The sequence below is a fragment of the Lissotriton vulgaris genome, chromosome 3_1 (assembly GCF_964263255.1).
Source record: "Lissotriton vulgaris chromosome 3_1, aLisVul1.2, whole genome shotgun sequence".
In the NCBI taxonomy this organism is placed as follows: Eukaryota; Metazoa; Chordata; class Amphibia; order Caudata; family Salamandridae; genus Lissotriton; species Lissotriton vulgaris.
In genome coordinates, this window is record NC_141689.1 from 2,109,949,851 (window position 1) to 2,109,973,203 (window position 23,353).

The window sequence follows — 23,353 nt, forward strand, 5'->3', positions numbered from 1 at the left end:
GATATCGCGGTTCCCCAACGTATTTGAACTCAAGATGAAATCAATAGTAGTTTGACACCCTCTACCAATAAAAGTTGCTTCTAACCTCTGGGTGGAAGGATTCGCTTTATTTGCGATTTTTAGGTCCAGATCTAAAAGGAGTTCATTTAAACAATTTCCATAGCTGGAATGGGAGAAATGTACCAAAGGTAACCCATTCTCATCCATTGAACCGCAAAGAATATGATTACAGTATTCACAGGGATGTTGGTTAAAGTCACCTCCCCATAAAATGGTGGCCCCCTTTACAGAGGCCGGGGAAATTTTATATATTTGAGAGCCCAGCTGTCGCACAACAGTCAGTAGCTCATCAACTGGGAGGTTGTTATAAAAATTTATCAGTAGTGCAATATCATCTTTGCCAAAATTAAGAGATAGAATTTGGTAGTTTGTTTCCAGGGCTAGCGGAGTGATACCCAGACCCTTTATTGTATATGAGATGAATGTTGTCATCCCGCCTTTTGATCTCCCTGAGGTTGTATTTATTGCAGGTGAGAAAAAGGTTTTGTATCCTACCATGTGAGTTTCTGTTTTTAACCAGGTCTCCTGGAGGGATATTATATTATAATTCTGCAAGATAGATGACCCTACACCATTTTCTATTTTCGATCTTAAGCCAGCTATGTTCCAAAATAGGAATGTGATCGGGGAATATTCTTTACCTGAACATGTTTTCCTTGAACCTCCTGGTTGTTTCGAGGATAGGACATTTCTATGGTCCAGTACTTCTCTTTTTCCCAGCGTGTCGATGGGCATTATTTGTTCCTCTGTCATGAGGAACTTTTTAGCTGCCTTTCTCACGGTTATCTATCTATGTCGAATAGATTTCGGGGTTTCTAGCTGTTTGCAGCCCATTTGGTTGGTTTTTTGATTATGTGGACTTACTGATTGACCAGCAGTCAGTGCACGCTTCCACCTGGCACACACACCACCAGCCGTCAGTGCACGCTTCCACCAGGCACACACACCAACAGCCATCAGTGCACACTTTCACCAGGCACACACACTACCAGCCATCACACACTATCAGCCGTCAGTGCACACTTCCAACAGGCACACACATCCAGCCGTCTGTGCACGCTTCCACCAGGCACACACACCACCAGCCGTCAGTGCACGCTTTCACCTGGCACACACACCACCAGCCATCAGTGCACGCTTTCACCAGGCACACACACCACCAGCCATCAGTGTAGCTGGCAGGCTCTTCTCAGAGTTTCTTGGTAAATATGTGTTCGATGCCTGGGAGGGAGTGGGTCGAGTTTCCTTAAACCATGCTGAGTATGCAGGTGCAGTGCATGAACTCCTGTGTGAGTGAGTCATGCTGCCTGGGGCTCACTCACTCCACACTTGTAAATTGCACCTGCATCAGGCTTTTCCTCATTTGCAAAGTTCAGCGCATTCACACAGCTAGGCAGCCCCCAGGAATGACTGCTTCCTGCAACCAGAATGGAAACAACATTCAGAGCAATAAAAACAAGTTCATTTGATGCAAAGTACTGTTAACAAAAACCATGTCCAGCTATTGTAGATCTGGCAACTTAAACAAAACAGCATCAAAAAATAGCATAGCCAATAGGTCTCACTTTTAGGACCATATGTATTGAGTTATGCAGCAGAATATCCTTGGGGCAACAACACCAACTGTTGCATGGCTAAACACTTATAAGGTCCCAAATGTGAGACATATTGGCTATGCCAATGCTTGTTTTTATTTTCCGTAGTTTTATTGAGCGCAAACTTGACCCGACAGTATCACAGCGCTTTACATGAGCACCAGTTGCATTACACAAGGACACATTAATTTTTGTTAGGCACAGGGAGATTAAGTGATTTGCCCAGAATCACAGGATGTTGAGTGTCGTTGCCTAGACTAAAACCTAGTTCCCCTGATTTGAGGTTGACCGCCCTAGCTGTTAGGCCACATTCTCTCCCAAAAGCAGGTTTCATACCGAAAAATTATGAGATTCACAGATGTGGGTGGAAAGGTGCTAATAAAATGTTCATGATACTATTTAAGGCAAGAAAGCAAGGCAGGTAAGTGAAATGATGTGCTTTATACAGGGTTATAACACGTTTCAGCCAGGATAATGAAAACACACTGTGGCAATAATAGAAAGTTGGACTGGTTCCCTAAAATATGTAAGCATCTGGATATTCGATTTGTATACTGCATCTATAGGAACAAATTCAGCAGATGCAGAGCACTATATCAGTTCACCTGAATAGATTTACTCAGGGCTTGCTTTGCACTGCAGGACATGTATGCATGCAGCTTGAATTAATAAAACAGTCATTGGTAAATGCATTAGGTTTTGCCTATTGGATTAATAATACGTTGTTTTTTGTTCTAAGTTGCAGCTTGCTGAGTAGTTGTACAATATAAGTTACAGAAAGTGTGTTAAAGTGTTATCACTTGTTTATGTACAAAAATGGCAATATATTGTGCTGTTTCTAGTGGTATAGTGCAGGTAAGAGGTACATTTTGAAAATGAAAGGGAAATAGTGCAATTAATTGATCTAATAACAATATTATGTATTTAAAGGACATCTGACAACTTTTTGGCCTGGTGTCACTGCACCTGCTGCACCATTCAAATTATGCCGCTTGTGCCTACACGATAACTGCCTGTTTGGTAGTAATATATAGCAAAAGTTGGTGTTTAGAGGAGTAAACTCACAACTAGGTTAGCACTGCTAGTACCCATTCTATAGAGACGGTAGTGCAAGGCGACATACGTGATCTACAGAAACTCTATAGGTGGCAATCTAAAACAACCTTGGAAAAAAGCTGGCGCTTAAGACTCATAACAAGCTCATTAAGATCTAAACAGCAGTTATTACTGTTGTACATCAGCCCTTTAAACCCACCAAGCTTGGTTTAAGTCTAAGGGGTACAAACGTGCAGGAAACCAAACACTTCTTCCGGATGCCGCCTGCTAGTAGTTGTAGCACCGTCACCAAACATCACACACCACATGGTTTGAAATTCACAAGTGCACTTTGAAATTACTGACTAAATAGCCACTTTGTAGAGATCTTCAGGAATAATGAGATATTTAACAAGACTAAGAATAGCAAGCAGCAGTGGGATTTTGAAATAAGAGCCAAAGGACAGCAAAGCTGTCATTAATGGTGTAGGATGGGACTGGATGAGTGGAATTTAGTATTGAAGTATGGGTCTCATTAGAGGGTGAAGTGCTGTGTAGGGATGAACGTGGAACCATGTTAAAAGTTGCTGATCTCTGGAGTGGGGAAAGGACTGACTATGGTAAAGATGGTCACTGTAAGACTTTTAGAGATTTCGGAAGCTAGTGCCGCTTTGTAAACACAATGCGCATAATTATTGCATTGTTATGTTAATGATGAAGTGCAGGCTGTTTGTTATGTTTTTTTGCACTGCACGCTTGGCAGTGTTGATTTGGGCCTCAGAGCAATGGCCCAGAGGAGGGAAAAATGAAAGCTGGGAGACACCTCTGTTTGGCCTCGGCAAGAAGGCGACGAAGGGTGGTGTCTAGATGGGTGTCTATGTTTTTAACAAAGGACAGAGGAGCGTGTCCTCTCTCAAGGCAGTAGCTAACATTGTTAGGATTTATCTCAAGAAATTTACTACAATGAAATACATCAACCAGGGTTCCTGTCTAGTTTTTGCCCTAACAATTCAAGTTTGACCTTGACTGGTCAGGTCAAAGGAAACATGTGCACAAATGAGACCTTTAATACACTAAGGGGCACATGCATCAAGCATTTTTGCCTTTGCAAACGGGCCAATTCGCCAGTTTGCAAAGGCAAAAATGCTTTTCCGATGCAGCAAACCCCAAATTGCGATTTAGTAACCTGATACCGAATCACAAAACGGGTTTGCGATTCAGTATTTGGAAGGGGCGTGTTTAGGGCGTCCCTTCCAAATACCAAATCTTATGCATGAATGTTTTGTGACTGTGAATACGGTCACAAAACATTTGTATATTACCACCTACTTCAAGTAGGTGGTAACCCATTCGCAAGGGACCACTGCCTGGTCTTAAAAAATTAAAAGAAAACTTTTCATTTTACTTTTTGTAAAGCATCTCGTTTTCCTTTAAGGAAAACGGGCTGCTTTACAAAAAACAAGATTGTTTTTATTTAAAAGTAATTATGGACATGGTGGTCTGCTGACCTCAGCAGGCCACCATCTTCGTGATTTTTGCGATTCCTAGGGGAGTCACAAATTGCGATTTACCTCATTAATATTAATGAGGTAGAGCGATTTGCAACCTCCTAGGAATAGCAATCTGAAACTCTTTGAGCTTCAGGCATTGTAAATTGCGATTACCTAATTGCAATTCTCAGGAATTCGCAATTAGGTATTTGCAATTTACAATTTTGATGCATGTGCCCCATAGCTCTTAAGTCAGCTTGATGTGCCAGTGGGTGAACCTCTTTTTCTTTTCTTAAATTAACTTTGTGTGGATGAGAAATAACAAGCAAGGGTTTACTTATGAATGGTTATTTTCTGGTGATTTGAGTGGCATTGGGACAGGATGTTTGTAACTGGTTCAAGGGTTATAAACCCAGTTTTAGAAAAGCTGGACACTTTGCCAGCCGTTTGCCTACATATTGGAAAGAAACTGTTTCGCACACCTCAGTTTACATGGGAAGTATAACTTCAAAGTGTTAGACAGCCAGAGAGATAAATGTTGTGTGTTACTCACCTGATGTTGTGTAGTGCTTGCACTGGCAGGGCTGACGGTCTGGGCAGGGCTGGACTGGGAACCACAACCGGCCCTGGCAAAGTACTCGGCCGATCCCCCCTTCCCCACTGGGGAGGGGGGGAGGGGGGGGGGGGGTTGGAGGTGCCGCCGAGCTCTTTGCCAGGGCCGGTTTTCGGCCGATTTTGGTACAGGGCCGATTTTTGCAGCTATGCTGCAAAAACGACCCTGTAACAAACCGGCCCCCACCCATGCGGCGCACCGGGGGATTGCCCGGTGCCGCTATGGCCAGTCTGGCCCTGGGTCTGGGCATCGTCATGAGCAAGTCAAAAGAGAAACACGGAACAAAATACTGCAACTAAACCTTAATGATTCAGAAAAGGGGGTGGTGATGAACAGAGTGTCTGAATTAAGCAGACCACTCTTACCCAGTCCAAAGATCAGGGCTAGATCCATCACCGTTATTTATCTCACTGCACCATCCCAGCTCAGAACCTGGCTATATGCAAATCAGTCTGTCCCTGGCCCAGTGCATCATGGGAACAGGGCAGACTAAACTACCAAGCCAATTCTTCACCAGAAAGGAGACAAGCTACCGGGGACCGGTTTCTGGCATTTCAGCCGTCTTCGGCCCGGCTTGCTTGAATCCTGATGGAGCAGTGAGAAAGGGACTCATGTCTGAGTATACCCTGCCACACCTATAGTGGCCAAAAACGATTCAGAAAAGGGGGTGGTGATGAACAGAGTGTCTGAATTAAGCAGATTCTGAGCTGGGATGGTGCAGTGAGCTAAAAAACGGTGTTGGATCTAGCCCTGATCCCTTGACTGGGTGAGAGTATTCTGCTCAATTCAGAAACTCTGTCCATCACCACCCCTTGTTGTTAAATATTTTGTCCACCCTAAGCGTGGAAGGGTATACTCAGATGTGAGTCCCTTGCTCATTGCACCATCAGGATTCAAGCAAGCCGGGCCGACGACGGCTGAAATGCCAGAAACCGGTCCCCGGAAGCTTGTTTCCTTCCCAGTGTAAGATTTGGCTTGGTAGTTTGGTTTGCCCTGTTCCCATCATGCACTGGGACAGGAACAGACTAATTTGCATATAGCCAGGTTCTGAGCTGGGATGGTGCAGTGAGCTAAAAAACGGTGTTGGATCTAGCCCTGATCCCTTGACTGGGTGAGAGTATTCTGCTCAATTCAGAAACTCTGTCCATCACCACCCCTTGTTGTTAAATATTTTGTCCACCCTAAGCGTGGAAGGGTATACTCAGATGTGAGTCCCTTGCTCATTGCACCATCAGGATTCAAGCAAGCCGGTCCGACGACGGCTGAAATGCCAGAAACCGGTCCCCGGAAGCTTGTTTCCTTCCCAGTGTAAGAATTGGCTTGGTAGTTTGGTTTGCCCTGTTCCCATCATGCACTGGGACAGGAACAGACTAATTTGCATATAGCCAGGTTCTGAGCTGGGATGGTGCAGTGAGCTAAAAAACGGTGTTGGATCTAGCCCTGATCCCTTGACTGGGTGAGAGTATTCTGCTCAATTCAGAAACTCTGTCCATCACCACCCCTTGTTGTTAAATATTTTGTCCACCCTAAGCGTGGAAGGGTATACTCAGATGTGAGTCCCTTGCTCATTGCACCATCAGGATTCAAGCAAGCCGGGCCGACGACGGCTGAAATGCCAGAAACCGGTCCCCGGAAGCTTGTTTCCTTCCCAGTGTAAGAATTGGCTTGGTAGTTTGGTTTGCCCTGTTCCCATCATGCACTGGGACAGGAACAGACTAATTTGCATATAGCCAGGTTCTGAGCTGGGATGGTGCAGTGAGCTAAAAAACGGTGTTGGATCTAGCCCTGATCCCTTGACTGGGTGAGAGTATTCTGCTCAATTCAGAAACTCTGTCCATCACCACCCCTTGTTGTTAAATATTTTGTCCACCCTAAGCGTGGAAGGGTATACTCAGATGTGAGTCCCTTGCTCATTGCACCATCAGGATGCAAGCAAGCCGGGCCGACGACGGCTGAAATGCCAGAAACCAGTCCCCGGAAGCTTGTTTCCTTCCCAGTGTAAGAATTGGCTCGGTAGTTTGTTTTGCCCTGTTCCCATCATGCACTGGGACAGGAACAGACTAATTTGCATATAGCCAGGTTCTGAGCTGGGATGGTGCAGTGAGCTAAAAAACGGCGTTGGATCTAGCCCTGATCCCTTGACTGGGTGAGAGTATTCTGCTCAATTCAGAAACTCTGTCCATCACCACCCCTTGTTGTTAAATATTTTGTCCACCCTAAGCGTGGAAGGGTATACTCAGATGTGAGTCCCTTGCTCATTGCACCATCAGGATTCAAGAAAGCCGGGCCGACGACGGCTGAAATGCCAGAAACCGGTCCCCGGAAGCTTGTTTCCTTCCCAGTGTAAGAATTGGCTTGGTAGTTTGGTTTGCCCTGTTCCCATCATGCACTGGGACAGGAACAGACTAATTTGCATATAGCCAGGTTCTGAGCTGGGATGGTGCAGTGAGCTAAAATACGGTGTTGGATCTAGCCCTGATCCCTTGACTGGGTGAGAGTATTCTGCTCAATTCAGAAACTCTGTCCATCACCACCCCTTGTTGTTAAATATTTTGTCCACCCTAAGCGTGGAAGGGTATACTCAGGTGTGAGTCCCTTGCTCATTGCACCATCAGGATTCAAGCAAGCCGGGCCGACGACGGCTGAAATGCCAGAAACCGGTCCCCGGAAGCTTGTTTCCTTCCCAGTGTAAGAATTGGCTTGGTAGTTTGGTTTGCCCTGTTCCCATCATGCACTGGGACAGGAACAGACTAATTTGCATATAGCCAGGTTCTGAGCTGGGATGGTGCAGTGAGCTAAAAAACGGTGCTGGATCTAGCCCTGATCCCTTGACTGGGTGAGAGTATTCTGCTCAATTCAGAAACTCTGTCCATCACCACCCCTTGTTGTTAAATACTAAACCTTAATGGCCATGTCTGTGGAGTCCCAAGTAACCCTCCCAAATGATCACTCTGGAGGCAGGATGAGGGAGGCTATACTTATTTATTATTTATACATTTACTGGGGAAGAGCGCCGGGCGTCTTACTAGGATTGCGCTCCGACGGACTCTGAGAGGCGCGAACCGCCGCTCGCGCATGCGCACTGGCGCACGCTCTTGCCAGTGCGAGTTGCGTCACACCCACACCGGCGTCGGCTAGAGCGCTGACACCACATATCTCCTCCTTTTACACAACAGAATATTTACAGTTCAGTGTTCAATATTCTCTCATTCAAAGTCTCTGAGGTGTGCAGGCCTGACTATCACTCTCCCAGCACGCGTGCGTCTTACCGGAGTGGAGGCTTCGTGGACACCCTCGGGCACTGGGCTCCCCACCTTTTCTCTCCCTTGACCATGTTCATTTCTCCTGGGTGTCGCTTCGTCTTTTGCTGATGTTTCCCTCACACTCGGCCCAACTAGCTCTTCACTCTCTATACACGCATCTCCTTCTCCCTGGCTTTTGCCGCCTGACGCTCTTTCTTCCGCTTCTCTTTCTTGTCTTTGGACAGGTGTGCTGTTTCCTTTCTCCTCCGGCCACTGCACAATTTTATTTATCTTCGCCATGCGATCCTGGGACCACACTTTTCCATCGCTAAGAAGAGCTGCTCTGCTGTACACTTCCTCCACTTGTAGGGGTGGGCTGTAATTGTTTTCTCCCTTCTTCCTCAGTACTGCCTGCTTGACTCTCACCCACTCCCCTATTTCCAAGATCGAGTCTTTCACTTTCCTTCTCCGGTTGTAGTGTTCCGTGTACACTCTCTGGGCCTTCTCCAAATTGTGCTGGACTACGGCAGGCGACCACTTATTGGTGATGGTCTTGTCTCTCCATACCACATTGTCTTTCGTGAACGGATGCCTGCCCCTTAGGATCTGGAAGGGACTATACCCTGTAGAGGTGGGGGTGATCCTGTACGCCCAAATCATTCTCTGAATTTCTGCCTCCCAGTCTTTCCCTTGCATGATGGCCGCTTGAATGGACCCCATGAGGACTCGGTTAAATATTTCCACCTGTCCATTGCTGGCTGGATGGTACACTGAGGTGTGTTTAGATTTGATTCCGTTCCTCTCGGTGTATCGGTGCCACTTATCAGATGTAAATTGCGGGCCATTGTCTGTCAATATTGTCCTCGGGATGCCTTCCCTTAGGAACACTGAGGTGAGAAATTTGATAACTACTTCCGAGTCCATTTCTTCCTGCACATGCACTTCTGGCCATTTGGAATACTTGTCCACTAACACACACAAATATTTGGCTGTACTTTGTCCATCCAATATCGTTCCTAGGATGTCAACCGCGAGGTCCTCCCAGGGATCACGGGGTTGCTCAAATCTCCCCAACGCCGGTCTCAAGGGCTTGAGTACTTTGTCTGACTCCTGTGATTGGTTGCAGTCTCTAACATGTCTCTCGACCTGGATGTCCATTCCTGGCCACCAGTACATCTGCTTTACTATTGACTTGGTCTTTACGATGCCGAGGTGGCCTTCATGCAGTTGGTTCAGCAGAGTTGGGACTAGCTTTTGTGGCGGTACCACCTTGTCACCATGATACAGAAAGGTTCCTGAGTCACTCACGGATAATTCCTCCCGCACCTCATACAGTTTCCTAGGCACATCTCCTAACCTTTTCTTTTCCGGCCACCCACTGACGAGGTACTTCTTAACCTCTTCAAAGTTCTCATCCTCTTCGTATGCGTGTTCCCACTCTTGTTTGCTGATAGCTCTTTCCATGTCTTCCATCACTGCTACCATTTCTTCGTTCTCTTCTACAGGCGTGGGCGCTTCCTCCATGGCTGAGGCCCTGCTGAGGTAGTCAGCCACTTTGTTGCGTGTCCCCGGGATGTACTCCACATCGTACGTGTACTCTAGGAGTTTGAGAGTCATCTTTGCAATCTGCAGGGTGGCAGTGGCATGCCCACTTGAGGTGAGCACCTTGACTAACGGCTTGTGGTCAGTTTCTAGGCGAAACCTCGTGCCCCACAGGAACTACCGGAACTTTCCCATGGCCCACATGACAGCCAGCATCTCTTTCTCTATTACGCTGAACTTCTGTTCAGTGTGCGACAACACTCTGGACGCGAAGCTGAGTGTTTCAACTGTGTTGTCATCCCTTTCTTGTGCAAGGACCGCCCCCAGGCCCTTTTCACTGGTGTCAGTGGTGAGAATGGTGACTCCTTCTGGGTCATGTCCGTGCAAGGGCACAGCTTGGCTAATGTTCCCTTTCAGCTCCTCAAACTCTCTCTGAGCCTCGCCATCCCACTGGAATGATGCCTTGTCTCTTATGAGTTACCGTAATTTGTGCGTTTTCGTGGCAAAATGTTGGACAAATTTACTGTAGTACTCGGCCATTCCAAGGAATGACCGAACGTCGTCCTTGTTGGTTGGGGATCTAGCCTCGCAGATTGCTTTCACGTTGTCCTTCTTGAGAGTGATCCCTTGTAAGCTTATCTCGTGCCCCAGGTAGGTGACCATGTAGATGTCATGTCAAACCTACATTTCTCCCATTCCGCTGTTAGCCCTTTCTCCTGTAGTACGCCTAGCACCTTGTTCAGCTTGGTATCGTGGTCCTTACGGTCCTTCCCCATTATTAGGATGTCATCCTGGAAATACTGGATGCCTTCGACGTCTTTGAACAAGCGGTGCATGAGTTTTTGGAACACCGCTGCGGCGGACGCTAGCCCGAAGGGCATCCTGCGGAACTGATAACAACCATACAGGGTGATGAAGGACATCAGTTTCCTGCTGGATGGGTGTAGGTCAATTTGATGGTATGCTGACATGAGGCCTACTGTGGAGAACCATTTTACTCCTCTGGTTTCTGCCAACATTTCCTCGATCCTGGGGAGCGGAAATTTCTCCACAACCAAGCACTTGTTCAACTGGCGCAGGTCCACACACAGGCGCACCTTGCCGTTGGGTTTCCTGGCGACCACCAAGGGAGCCAACCACTCCGAGCTATCAATTGGCTCGATGATCCCTTGCTCTTCCAGCCGAGACAGTTCTCGTTGCACTGCTTCCCTCACTGCTATGGGCACATTTCAGACCTTGTGAGACACTGGCTGGGAGTCTTCTTTGAGTATGAGTTTGAGCATGAACTTCTCCAGTTTCCACACCTTGCCTCCAAAGACTTTGGGGGACTCTCTCCTCACTCTCTCCAGGTCTGGCCAGTGCTCTATGTCTGTAAGCAGTACTTGTTCTTTGCATCCTGGGTCTAGTTTGATTCCAAGGTCTCCCTGGTCTCTCCATCCAAGAACTGAGGGGCCTTTCTCTGCCACGTACAACTTGCATGTGGCTGTCCTCCCTCTGAATTCGAACTTCAGGCTCCGGTATCCTACCATTGGAATTGGGTTGCTCGTGTATGACACCGGCCTTATGTCCGGTGGTTCTGGTTGGGGACCCAGGCTGGGTTTGAATTCCTCTTCCCATACCGACCTCTGCACGATGGTGTACGGGGACCCTGAGACAACTGCGATTCTGATTTTGACTCCCCTATCAACATGTCCGCTCGCGGTTTGTCAGAGCGCTGAGTGTCGATGCCTAGTACTTGCTCTTCAATGCACAACACTCTGTCGTCTTCATCTGATTCCTCCTCAGCACCTTCCTCATGTTGCTGGTTTGCTATGTATTTCACCATTGATTTCTTCTCTTTCCTCCGACACACTTTCTCGTAGTGGCCTACCAGGCCACAGAACATGCACTTTGCGCGAAAAGCAGGGCAGCGTTTGTCATGGGCTGCGTGGTTCGCACTTCCACATCTATAGCACGTGGACTTGGTGTACGAGGGCTGTTTCCCTGCTAGTCCGGGTCTTCCCGCCCATTTGCCGGTTCCTCTGTTGTCACCAGGCGCCATCTTGTGTCTTCCCGATGGTTCCGTGTCGTCTACCTTGTTGACCATGATTCTTTGCGCGCTCTCTTTTTTCGCGGCTTCAGCACATCGCTTGGAAAGTTCAGCTTTTTTCACCATCGCGATTACTTCTTTTAGCGTTGCTTCACCGTGAGCCCACAGCTTGTCTTGCACATTCCTGTTAGTGGTGTGCATTATGATCTGGTCTTTGATAAAGTCTTCTTCCTGTGCCCCGTACTTGCACATGACTGCTAGTCTCCTCAGGGCTGCTACGTAGTCGTCAACTGACTCTCCTTCCCCTTGTTTCCTCTGCTGAAAGTTGAACCTGTCAATGGAGACACAAACCACCGGGTGGTAGTGGGCGTCTAGATCTTCTAGGGCTTGTTTGAAGACGTCTGCATCGGCTGCTTGTCGCGGTGTCGTCGCTATGTTCGTGAACACCCTTATGCCCTCTGGGCCCAGGTTGTGCAGCAGTATACGTTTCCTTCTTGCGGGGGTGAACTCGTCAGTGGATTCGTCCTCTAGGGCTTCTAAGTAGTTCTTGAAGTATTCCCTCCAGTCCTCCCACTTCATCTGGGGCTCGCCTGGCTTGGGTAAAAACGGGATCGGTGCCGTCAGTGAGGACGCCTGGTTACTCATTCTGGCCCGTCTCTCTGGCTCATCTTCCTGAGTCCTGGGGCTGCCAGGCGCGCTGTTGTTCCCTCCCCGATTCCTGGGGCTGCCCGGTGTGCTGGCGCTTTCTGCTTGCGACGTGTTGGGCTGGGTTTGCTTCTTCCCCCTTCCGCGTGGTCACCCTTTTCCGCCAGGGCCTTGGTGGGGGCGCTTGCGTGCTCCTACCGTGCTTCTGTGTAGGTTGCAGTGTCTCTTGACTCCCCGGCACTCAGTGTGCTTGTGTGGGTCTCTGCGCCTCTGCCACGCTCTTCCCGTTGATCCTGTGGCGATTTTGCGCCTTACTCCTTCTTCTGCAGGTGGGTGATATCGGTGGGTGTGTCCTGGGTCTTCCTGTCTCTCCTCTGCTCCTGGTTTTATAAGACAACATTTTTCTTGTGTGAGTGGACAGATCCCACTCCTCGTCGCCACTGTGGAGTCCCAAGTTACCCTCCCAAATGATCACTCTGGAGGCAGGATGAGGGAGGCTATACTTATTTATTATATATACATTTACTGGGGAAGAGCGCCGGGCGTCTTACTAGGATCGTGCTCCGATGGACTCTGAGAGGCGCGAACCGACGCTCGCGCATGCGCACTGGCGCACGCTCTTGCCAGAGCGTGTTGCGTCACACGCACACCGGCGTCGACTAGAGCGCTGACACCACAATGTCCACCATGTAGTCAGGGGAAAAACACCACTGTAAGATCCTGAGAGGGTCTTGAAAATGCCTTTGGCGAGGTTGAACGTCTCATGATTGAGCAGCTCAGACTGGAGAGTCCGGAGGGGTGGAGAGAGAGGGGGATGCTAAGGAAGAGGATGACCTCCCACAGAAGGGAAGGCAGCAATGTGTGGCCCTCTGAGAAAGGGAAAGAAAACAAACATTTAAAGTGCCACAAAGCTTGCAGGGGGTAGGAGGAAGCAGTCCGGATATGGGAGTGGTGTCGGAGGCGAGTACAAACAAGGATGGAGGCGGAGAGGAGGTGGCCTACAAAAACATGCAGACTGCACAAGCATATAGATATGTGTAATTACTTATGTTTTGCAAAAATAAACACTGCTCCGCAGCAAGAATAAATAGAAAATATATGTAGTGCTGTATTAGTCATCAAATGTACAGTAGGCAGTGAGTGACTTTTCTAACTACAGTAGAACCTCAAACTGTGGTGCCATAATATAGCCGTGCCAAATAACTTTTCCTCATCTTACCAGCTCGGATTAGGAGGGCCTTACAGTAGGATGATGCCTGCGATGAAAAAGATAGTAAAAATATCCTATAACAGGTAGTTGGGGGCACTAAATAAAGTCCAGAGGACCCAGAAAGGGAAAGCGATGAAGTCCCATCCTTGCATGTTGCGAATGTTGATCCTGCTTACACCAGAAATGTCTTTGGCATCTGCCTAATAAGGGCAGGGACTGCCAGATCTATTTTTTTATTGGTAAACAGTGGCTCACTTCCTAACTTCTGTGCGCCTGCGCATAGTTTGCAGAAATTAAACTGAACGCAGTGGCCACACTGGACTTGGTTAGACAGTATGGCACCATGATGAAGGAAGAATAACTACAACCCTCAACAGGCATAAAACGTACAGTGAGACTTGTAACCATGAATAGGAAGCATGACAGTGCTGCACTATATACGAAATGTCTAACATAAAAGCCTAGACGACATCAACATGAAGCCGCAAGCGGAGCTTGCGCCACCGGCAGCAGTGTAACAGTAGGTACCCATGTGAGGACAGTATTGTTGACGAGCAGATTCCAAGTGAAAACGTCCTTAAAAAGAAGTAACTGCCTCCATGCTGGATGGCTCGATCCTCAAACCCTTCTCGAAAATATGAGGCTGGCTCAGGAGCACATGAAAAGGAGGGGCTTCATTCACATATCGGAATGGGAACCGGCTCTGACCACTGACCAGAACGGGCTCTGCGTGCACTGCCATTGGACAGTGCAGGTCTGTGCGTGCACCGTCATTGGCCAGTATGGGTCGGTGCGTGCATCGCCATTGGCTAGTGTACATCATCAGAGAGATGGATGACATTTCCTGAGGAAAATATGCACAGCATTTTAGCGCATTGTTTTGCCTGGTTGTGCTAAATGTAGTAAATGTGTAGAGTGTAAATTGCCAGCTGTGCGTTCACGTTAACCATGACACCATGAAAGAAAAACAAGAACACTTGAAATGTGTGAAACCTCATAGTTTATGTAAACAAGCAAGCACTGTGCAGGCAAAACAACAATAAACGTCCACAAAAGTGGATGCAAACAGTACTTCATTGTTGGGAAACTGATAAGAGAAGCACACAAGAGGAACAACTCAAGGAAACAGGAAACGTGTGCTCCGGCCAATAGAAACAGAGGAAAAGTAAGGGGCTGTAGTGTAGTTCCTATATCCCTGATAGGCTCTGTAATTGGAATATAATACACTATAGTTTTGACATAGGACTGAGTTGAGTATGTCTCTATCAAGTACATTAAACTTAATTACTTGTGTGTGCCAGCTAACTCAGAGGTCACTAGAAACTTCTCGAATGAACAAGAAGGGATTAGTTTCTGACAACCGCATAAACATGACAACTTTGTTTCCCTTAGTATTGAAACACGTTTCAGAATTGTGGAAACAATAGATAACAGTTTCACTCAGTCAATCATGCATGCTTTGTTTCTTCAGAGTTACACGGAAATAGATAGACGGGCATTTCACTAAAAAGGGTTTGTTGAACAGTCTTATTTCTCGTGCAAGAGATATGAGCTGCAACAATCGTAAGACAGAATGCAAAGTATAATACGTACAGCGTTAGCAGTAGAATAACATAATACTGCAATAGCATGGTTTGTAGCTATGAAATATATACATAAAAATACATAAATAAATATTACAGGCTAAAATGTGAATTATCATCTGGTGCTTCTAAAATAGTTCTACACCAGTGTACCTAACCTAAGTGTAGTACAAGGTAAGAAGTAGGTGCTGTTTTCTAAAGTATAGCTAGCTATAGTTTAGTTTTGCCAATAGTTGCTAAGAGTTGCCACGAATTGCCAAGAGTCCCTCTAGGTTCTAGTCTGCTCCATACCTTAGAATGAGAGATGTTGGAATCTCTTTCCGGGTCTCGATTTCTAACACCCCGCAAGGGAAGTCAGAAACTCTGGAGCTGGATTCTCTGTGAGGAGAATGACAGCTTCTGGTTAGTGCATCAGGCGGGGACTCGATCTCCTTCCGAACTTGTCGTGGCGAGCCGCGTAGCTGAGCCTTGCAAGTATGCAGCCGAACCGTACAGTGGTTTGCCATGGCAAGTGAAGGTATATTTATACCTTGAAGGTGTTTAGGAATGCCAGTATTGACATTAAAGTCTGGCAGAGGAACATTATGAATGAACCCCTAAGGAGTAGATGTTCATGCATATTAAATGAGTTCTTAGAGAAATCAATAACCCAAGCAAGGGGAAGTCCTAAAGGCTTAAGAGTCTGGTTTTCCAAGAACTCATTGCGACATGGTTGCACGGATGTAGGTGACCATGCCTGTATTTGGTTAGCATAGATAATGCCTAAATAAGGGTTGGATTTCTATGCCCAAATAAGGGCAAAGGGAATTATGACTATATAAGGGCATAAATCGGGAAATCTATATACGGTATCTAAATCGACACAACAGGGCAAGCACAAGAACCAACGAAAAGCAACAAAAGCAAGGGAGTGGGATGTAAGCCCCTTTTAAGATATATTTAATACAAAAGATTTCACAAGCACAGCCCAAGCGAAACCTAAATATGATGTCAATATTATAGGGAATCCAAACATGGTAAAGTTATTTGTTTGCAGCACTTGTCTTATTGGTGGAGTTAATTGATATTGGTCGGTTTTCATTCATTTGTGTTGAGGTGATCACTATCAGTTCACTAGCTAATTACTTGAAATCCGGCAATGTTTGGAGGGACTAGAGTGCCAGTAGCATCTTTGACACAAAGAAGGATAAGGCAGAGGAGGAGGACCACACACAACAATGTGACTAGCACTATAAAGCATGTTTCAACATTCGCTGGGCAGGACGTTTGGAGGGACTGCATTACCAGCAGCATCTTTGACACAAAGAAGGAGGAGACGGAAGAGGGCCGAGCAAGGCAACTTTTCCAGCGCTATAAAGTGCATTTCAACAGCCACTATACTGGACATTTGGAGGGAAGGAGGCAGAGGAAGAGAAGGGCCTCATACGCCAATGCTATTAGTGCTATAAAGTGTGTTTCAAAACCTGCTGCATGGGACGTGTGTGGGCGGCCCCCGGACGGCGCCCAGGCCAATGGCGACCCATCATCACCAGGAAGAGGCTGGACTGGGACACCCTCCTTTGTTGCACCTCTGTTCAATGTAAATTAAATTTTTATACATCGAGCATTTTGATAGTGTTTCTCCACCTGTCTGTTGGTTTGCAATTGGAAGCTGCAGTTTATCTTTATTTGCACGTCGAGACACTTTTCACCTGGCCTCACTAAGCTTTCTGTTTTGGTATATAGTTAAGCGCAAAGCACATGAGTCCTTAACCGAAAACTTTAGACTGCCGAAGGCCCCAGACATGCAGGAGAAAACTGCACATTAAGTGAAATAAATGATTTAATTGTGAAAGTCAAAACAATAGTGACACATGAAGGAATTGCAACTACATAGGCCAAATCTGGAACAAAGATTACTCATTTTTACCAGAGGAAGGCAAAGTCTCTTGCGCTAAACCTAGATCAAACGCTATTGCTGTCACTTCAAATGCAATTGACTCAGTCAATTCAAGTAAACTAACCATTTTCTCATTGGCTTCAGCTCAGAGTACGGATACTCCTTATAACTATACTCCAAGTGAGGATTTGATAACGACCTCACCTACTTGCGTGAAGATGTTTGTCCCACTTGCGGAATTCCATCCTGATGGTCACACTATCCTTAATAATGAACTTAATGAAGATCAGTATGGAGAGGCTAGAACACGCCCATGCACCGACCATAATACAAAGTTAAAAAAGAATGGCCTAGGCTAAGATTTGAAGGATCGTAAACTTCTGATACAGCAGCTATTAGAAAGGATGAAGAATAGTCTAACGTCTATGAAACTTTATCTACATCGAACCCTGCTATTAAACAGGCTGGATTAAGCAATACCAAGAGCCTTTTACTTTTAATGAACTGTAAAAGTATCTTAGAGCCTAGACTTGAGGCTTCTTCCCAAATGCACTGTGCTGATGAAGAACATGGGGAACATATTTTGCCTGCAGCTCTGAAAGTTGTTGCTGAATCTGTTGGCAGCTTACACAGAAAAATGGATGACCACAACCATGTTTTCCCTAGGTTTGTTATTAATGACCATATAACACCAAGATAAGATGTATGAAAGGATGTATTTGGAAGAAGGGCCCATGTTAACAGGGTAGCCACGGTTTGTATGGTTAGTATCCCTAAGCTAGGAGAGTGAAAAAGAGAAGACAGGACTTCCCTAAAGAACAATGCATCAAGCATTTTTGGAGTCGCAAACGGTGCGATTCCTTAAAATCGGCCGTTTGCGATTCCAAAAATGCTTTTTGAGATGCATCATTGGTTTTAGTTGAAAATCGCTAATTTTGCGATTTTCTAAAATGCGATTGCATTTAAGGAATCGCAATTTTGCGATTCCTTAAATGCAATGCATCATTCTTTAAAAAATTGCGATCTTGAAGATTGCAAGTGCAAATTACCACGAGGTAGAACCTCGTGGTAATTTGCGAAAAATGTTTAAAATGCTCTAATTTGCATTTTAAACACTGTCATGTTACAGACACACATGTCCTTAGGACATGTGTGTGTGAAACATCCATTTTAAAATACATTTCAGGGGTGCAGGGGGGGCTACTTTGGACCCCCCCTGCACCCATGGAATGCATCAACATTTGCGAATTCCAATTTGCGAATTCGCAATTACCATTGATTCCTATGAGCCTTTTGGCCCATAGGAATCAATGGGAATTGCGAAACCGCAAATTTGAATTCGCATAATACTTGCGATTCGGTAAAAATTGCGATTTTTACCGAATCGCAAATATTATGCACTTTCAATAATGCATCCCGTTTTGCGATTCCTTATTTGCGATTCGGTAAAAATCGCAAATTTGGAAACGCAAAACGGGAGTTTGATTCATGTGGGCAAATGTCCTCTACTGGATCAGGACGTAGTGAGGGTGCTTATATATCTTGTTTGTTCTGATATAGTGCAGATCGCAATTTAGTAGATAGATTGAGTGTCCATGGATGCACATTCCCTACCCCAATCTTCTATTCAAATGCAATTTAAATCTCAACTCTCTCCCATTGCTTATACCTGTTCATCAAATAGGTGCTCATCTAAACCAAATGATTTGCCATTTAAGCAGAAACCATCGGCCACATGCATCAACCTATTTAGGAAGTGCAAACGGTGTGAATCGGTAAATTCTGCCGTTTGCGATTCCTAAATAAGTTTTTGGGATGCATCATACATTTTTGTGAAAATCGCTATTTTTAGCGATTTCCAAAAATGCGATTGCTTTTAAGGAATCGCAAATTTGCGATTCCTTAAAAGCAATGCATGATTGTTTTTCAAATTGCGAATTAGCAATTAGGGGGTGCAAATTACCACAAGGTTTAACCTCGTGGTAATTTGCTAAAAGTTATGAAAATGCGCAAAAATGCATTTTTTAAACTTTCATGTTACAGACACACATGTCCTTTGGACATGTGTGTGTGAAACATGCACTTTAAAATACATTTCAGGGGTGCAGTGGGGGTCCTTTGGACCCCCCTCTGCACCCTTGGAATGCATTACCAAATTGCGAATCGCATTTTCAAATTCGCAATTTGTAAATGCCTTCCCATTGACTCCTATGGGCCTTTTGGCCCATAGGAATCAATGGGATTTGCAAAATCGCAATTAGGAATTTGCATAATACTTGCGATTCGGTAAAAATTGCGATTTTGACCGAATCGCAAATATTATGCGAATAAAATCATGCATCCCATTTTGCGATTCCTTATTTGCGATTCCCTAAAAATCGCAAATAAGGAATCGCAAAACCTTACAATGATGCATGTAGCCTCATATCCCGTTAACAGTTCTCCCTCTGTTTTGCCATTGAAAAAGAACAATTGACTCCCTTTTATTCCTGCTGCATCCTGCTCCTTAACATAAGTATTCCCTAGGTTAGGCTAATAATTACTTTGAAACAGTTCCTTCTTGAGCTACAACACATAAGTTGGCTTCCAAAACTCTTTGCCGATCTAACAGCTCAGATTAAACCATAGAAAGAATATTACGTTTATCCTACTCTGGGACCTGATGGGTTTCTCAGGAACTAGCTGAGAAACAGTCCTTTAAACTACTGTCATGGAATGTAGGGGGATTATGTTCCAAGCCACTTGAATGAGTTACTCTACCTTTGTCATTGGTGCACAAGGGTTGATTACCTGGCTTAAGATATCACTGAATTGTACTATGAAACTATTGCAAATTGACTCCTCCAACATACTTGGCCTGAACTTTTTGGGACATTGAGGCTTGAGGGTTTACCATTATAATCGCCCACTCTCTTGCAATAAGTAGTCCCCAACTATTGCTCTTCTTGACTTACACCTTTCTGATTTAAGATCTAGACTACATCTGTTGATTGGTGGATATTTTAATGTCACCTTTGAGCTGCTAGAGAGTATACATCATGTAATGGAAGAGGAGGATCAAGTTAGGGGTATTAATTTACGTGATTCCCCTTGTTAGCAGGTGAGGGATCTCAAGGACCGAATTGGAGTCACAATAGGAAATCCTTTTTTGAGAGTCTGTTTTCTGTTTCTATAGTCAGGACAAGTTTTACTCATCCACACCTTTTATGTGTTCTTTTTCTGTTCTCTCTTATTTATTTTTTTAAACACATTTTGTTGGGATTTTAAATTTTGCATAATATAGAAACAATATATGTTATGCAGACGCACGTCCATAGAGTATATGTTCCAGTGGTATGTAGTACAATTACATTTAGACTTTAGTCTAAACTGTGATTCACTGAAATACAGCAATCATGTTGCATATCATACATTGAAGAAGTAGTTTGACTGTAATTGCAGCAAAATGGCTAGATACATCTGCAAGTTTATTAACATTATTCCTAAAACTTATTTAACTAGCCCGCCCACCCCTCCTAACTGTCCCACCCCTATTGGACTCACCCCATTGCCTACCATTTCCATATGAGTTCGTCCTATTGCCCCCAGTATCTCTTGCAAGGGCAGCCCATATTTGCATGACACTGTTGCTGAATATTGCTATGCTTTGGGTACTTCTATCATGTGTGGGCAGGAACTTGTCTACTGTTCATGGCTACTCTTCTTGAACTGTGGAGACAGGTGGCTCGAACGATTTAAATGCTTCCATCATATGGTCCCATTCCATTGTGATAGGCCTTTTACGTAGGCCAGAGCTTCTTCCTGCCTTATGGCTGTGCTTTCTGCGCCCCCCCATCTCACCATTTCCCCGTCCCAAGTGTATTCAGTTGGAGGCCTGGCAGACTTACACCTCATTGTTATGCAGCGTTTCACTATTAGCAGGGTTAAGTCAGTGAAGCGTATTTGTACTTTCGGTGTTTTTGGGCGTTGTGTCCTACCAACCAGGCAACTACCAGCTGTTTCCGCCATGGATAGGCCTGTTGCCGATCTAATGCTCATGATTATCTTGTTCCAAAATACAGTGATCACTAGGCATGCCCATAGCATATGGAGAAGATCAGCTTCTGCCATTTTGCATCTAGGGCAATAATGTTGCGTATCGGGAAACATAAGTTGCAGGCGGTGTGGAGTGAGATAGGCTCTAAGTAGTATCATGTATTAGATGTATTTAAATTTGGCATTGCAGGACACCTTTTTGGGGTATTCTAACTTCCCGACCATTCTTTGTCAGTCAGATCTTTCTCAAGATCCTCAGCCCACTTGTTCCGCACATTAGTAAGAAGAGACCCTGTATGTGCTCAAATGCCTCTATACAGCCATTTTGTAAGTTGGTGCCCTGTCCTCATTAAATAAATTGCCTATACCAGTGCATGGGTTGGGGGTTCCACCCCCAGCGTGGCCCAATGCTTCTTGGTATAGTGGAGTATTGCAGCAAGCAGTAGATATAAGTTACCAGGTCTTCTTCTCTCTGATGACACAGTTTCTTTCCTTTTTGGCAGATGGCTCTCTTCAGGAACCGGATTCCTCAGACAAGAACACACAGACCACTGGTAAGTATGTATTCTCCCCAATGTCTAACCTTTCTCTTTTCTTCCGCTGGTGTTGTCTTCTTTTTTTCTCTTGTCTTTCTTTCTAGCATGTTTCTTGTGCTCTTCTCCTTTACTCTGCTATCTCTCAGAGTTCATATCTGTTCGCTATCTTTTCTTTCTATTGTTTCTTTTGCTTGTCTCTCAACTTGTTTGTGAGAAATTGGGCTGTTAGTTGACTGTAGTGTGAACCCTGGTCAAGCAGAACCCACAATAGTTGTCAAGGTAAGACACAAGCAAACCCTAAATTAACCTGCTCTCATAATAGAGGGGTTGGGCGTGCGTCAGGTGATGAAGTCCAAGATGCCTGACCGTAAAATCACCTATTCTGTGAGAATTAACTGATTGAAAATAAAGATTAATTTGAAAAACTAAATACTGGCTTCTTGGACTTCATCACCTGACGCACGCCCAACCCCTCTATTTTGCTTAGGATCTCATTTACAGAGGCATCACCTGACAGCTGGTGCAAGGGCTTGTTGTGCAAGGGACCTGATACAATTAAAACTGATGTGAGGTGCAGAAACTGCAGTCCACCATCAAAGTAACCTGCTTTCATACCCTGGTAGTTTGGCACAGAGGAGGCAGGCTTAACTTAGAGGCAATTTGTAAAGTATTTGTGCAACACATAAAACAGTAACAATGTAAAAACAAAAACCACACTAAAATGATCCCACACCAAGGGCCAGATGTAGGTAATTTCCATTTACCGATTCCTAAATACCGACTCATACTGAATCGGTATTCCTGAATCGGTAAATGGTATGTAGGAAAAAAATCGGTAAAAGTTACCGATTCGGTATGACTCGGTAAGCCAAATCGATAATTACCGAATCGGAATAATCCGAGTCGGTAAAATCCGAGTCGGTGAAACCCAAGCAATCCTATGGGCCACATTGCCCATAGGAATGAATGGGATTCACCGAATCGGAAAATTCCGAATCGGATTTTACTGATTCGGAATTTACTGAATCAGTAATTACCGATTCGGGAGTATGAAACACGCCTTGTGAGCCTGTCAACCAATCAGGGACAGCCTACACACCCCACAGCCAAGGCCCTGTGAATCCAACCAATGAGAGAGAAGCACCACACCCCAGTACCTGGGAGTGGCCACACCCATGCCGGTGGAAACCAACAGAACAAACAATTCTGCAGAGGAGAGAGGAGCAGAGCATCCACAGGCAAGCAGACTGGCAGAATGGAGGCACAGGAAGGACAAAAGGATGGTGGTGAGAGGAAAAGGAAAATTAAGTTCAGCCCAGAGGAACTACAGGTGGCTGTGGATTAAATAGTTAGCCACTACAGCCAAATATTTGGGAGGCAGTCTCTGCATGTTGCAGAGACTGTGAAGAGGAACATCTGGCTAGCTATTCAGGCCAAAGTTAATGCCATAGGAGTCACCCACCGGGAGATTGAGGACATCAAGAAGAGGTGGTATGACCTGCGCATAGTGACGAAGAAGAAGATTGCAGCACAGAAAAAGGATGCAGGTGTGACTGGAGGTGGCAGGAGCAAAGCCCCAAAACTGACACCAATAGAGGAGCAAGTTGAATCCACCATTGAGCCTGAAAGCATCCATGGGATAGGAGACCTGGATAGCACAGCGAAAGCAGCCAAGAAACAAGGTAAGAGGCATCTACCCACATCCACCCCCAGCAATCCCAACCCTGCACCCCAATGTGTACACACATCACACAGCAGGAGAGCTCAGATTTTGTGCCAGCAATGCATTATGGCAGACGTAGTCATGTACACACAGATGCAAAGTACACCACACATGACTCAGCAAGGCATGCCACACA

The 23,353-nt window shown here is 45.5% G+C and overlaps 1 protein-coding gene across 1 annotated transcript in view; it reads left to right on the plus strand.

Moving 5' to 3' along the window:
- The window catches only part of LOC147728887 (uncharacterized), a 386,974-nt gene that overhangs the window by 170,002 nt on the left and 193,619 nt on the right, over positions 1-23,353 (plus strand). The window contains exon 9 of the mRNA XM_086963878.1: positions 21,462-21,512. Within this exon, the coding sequence (XP_086820004.1) occupies positions 21,462-21,512 (51 nt within the window). The remainder of the gene's footprint in view (positions 1-21,461; positions 21,513-23,353) is intronic.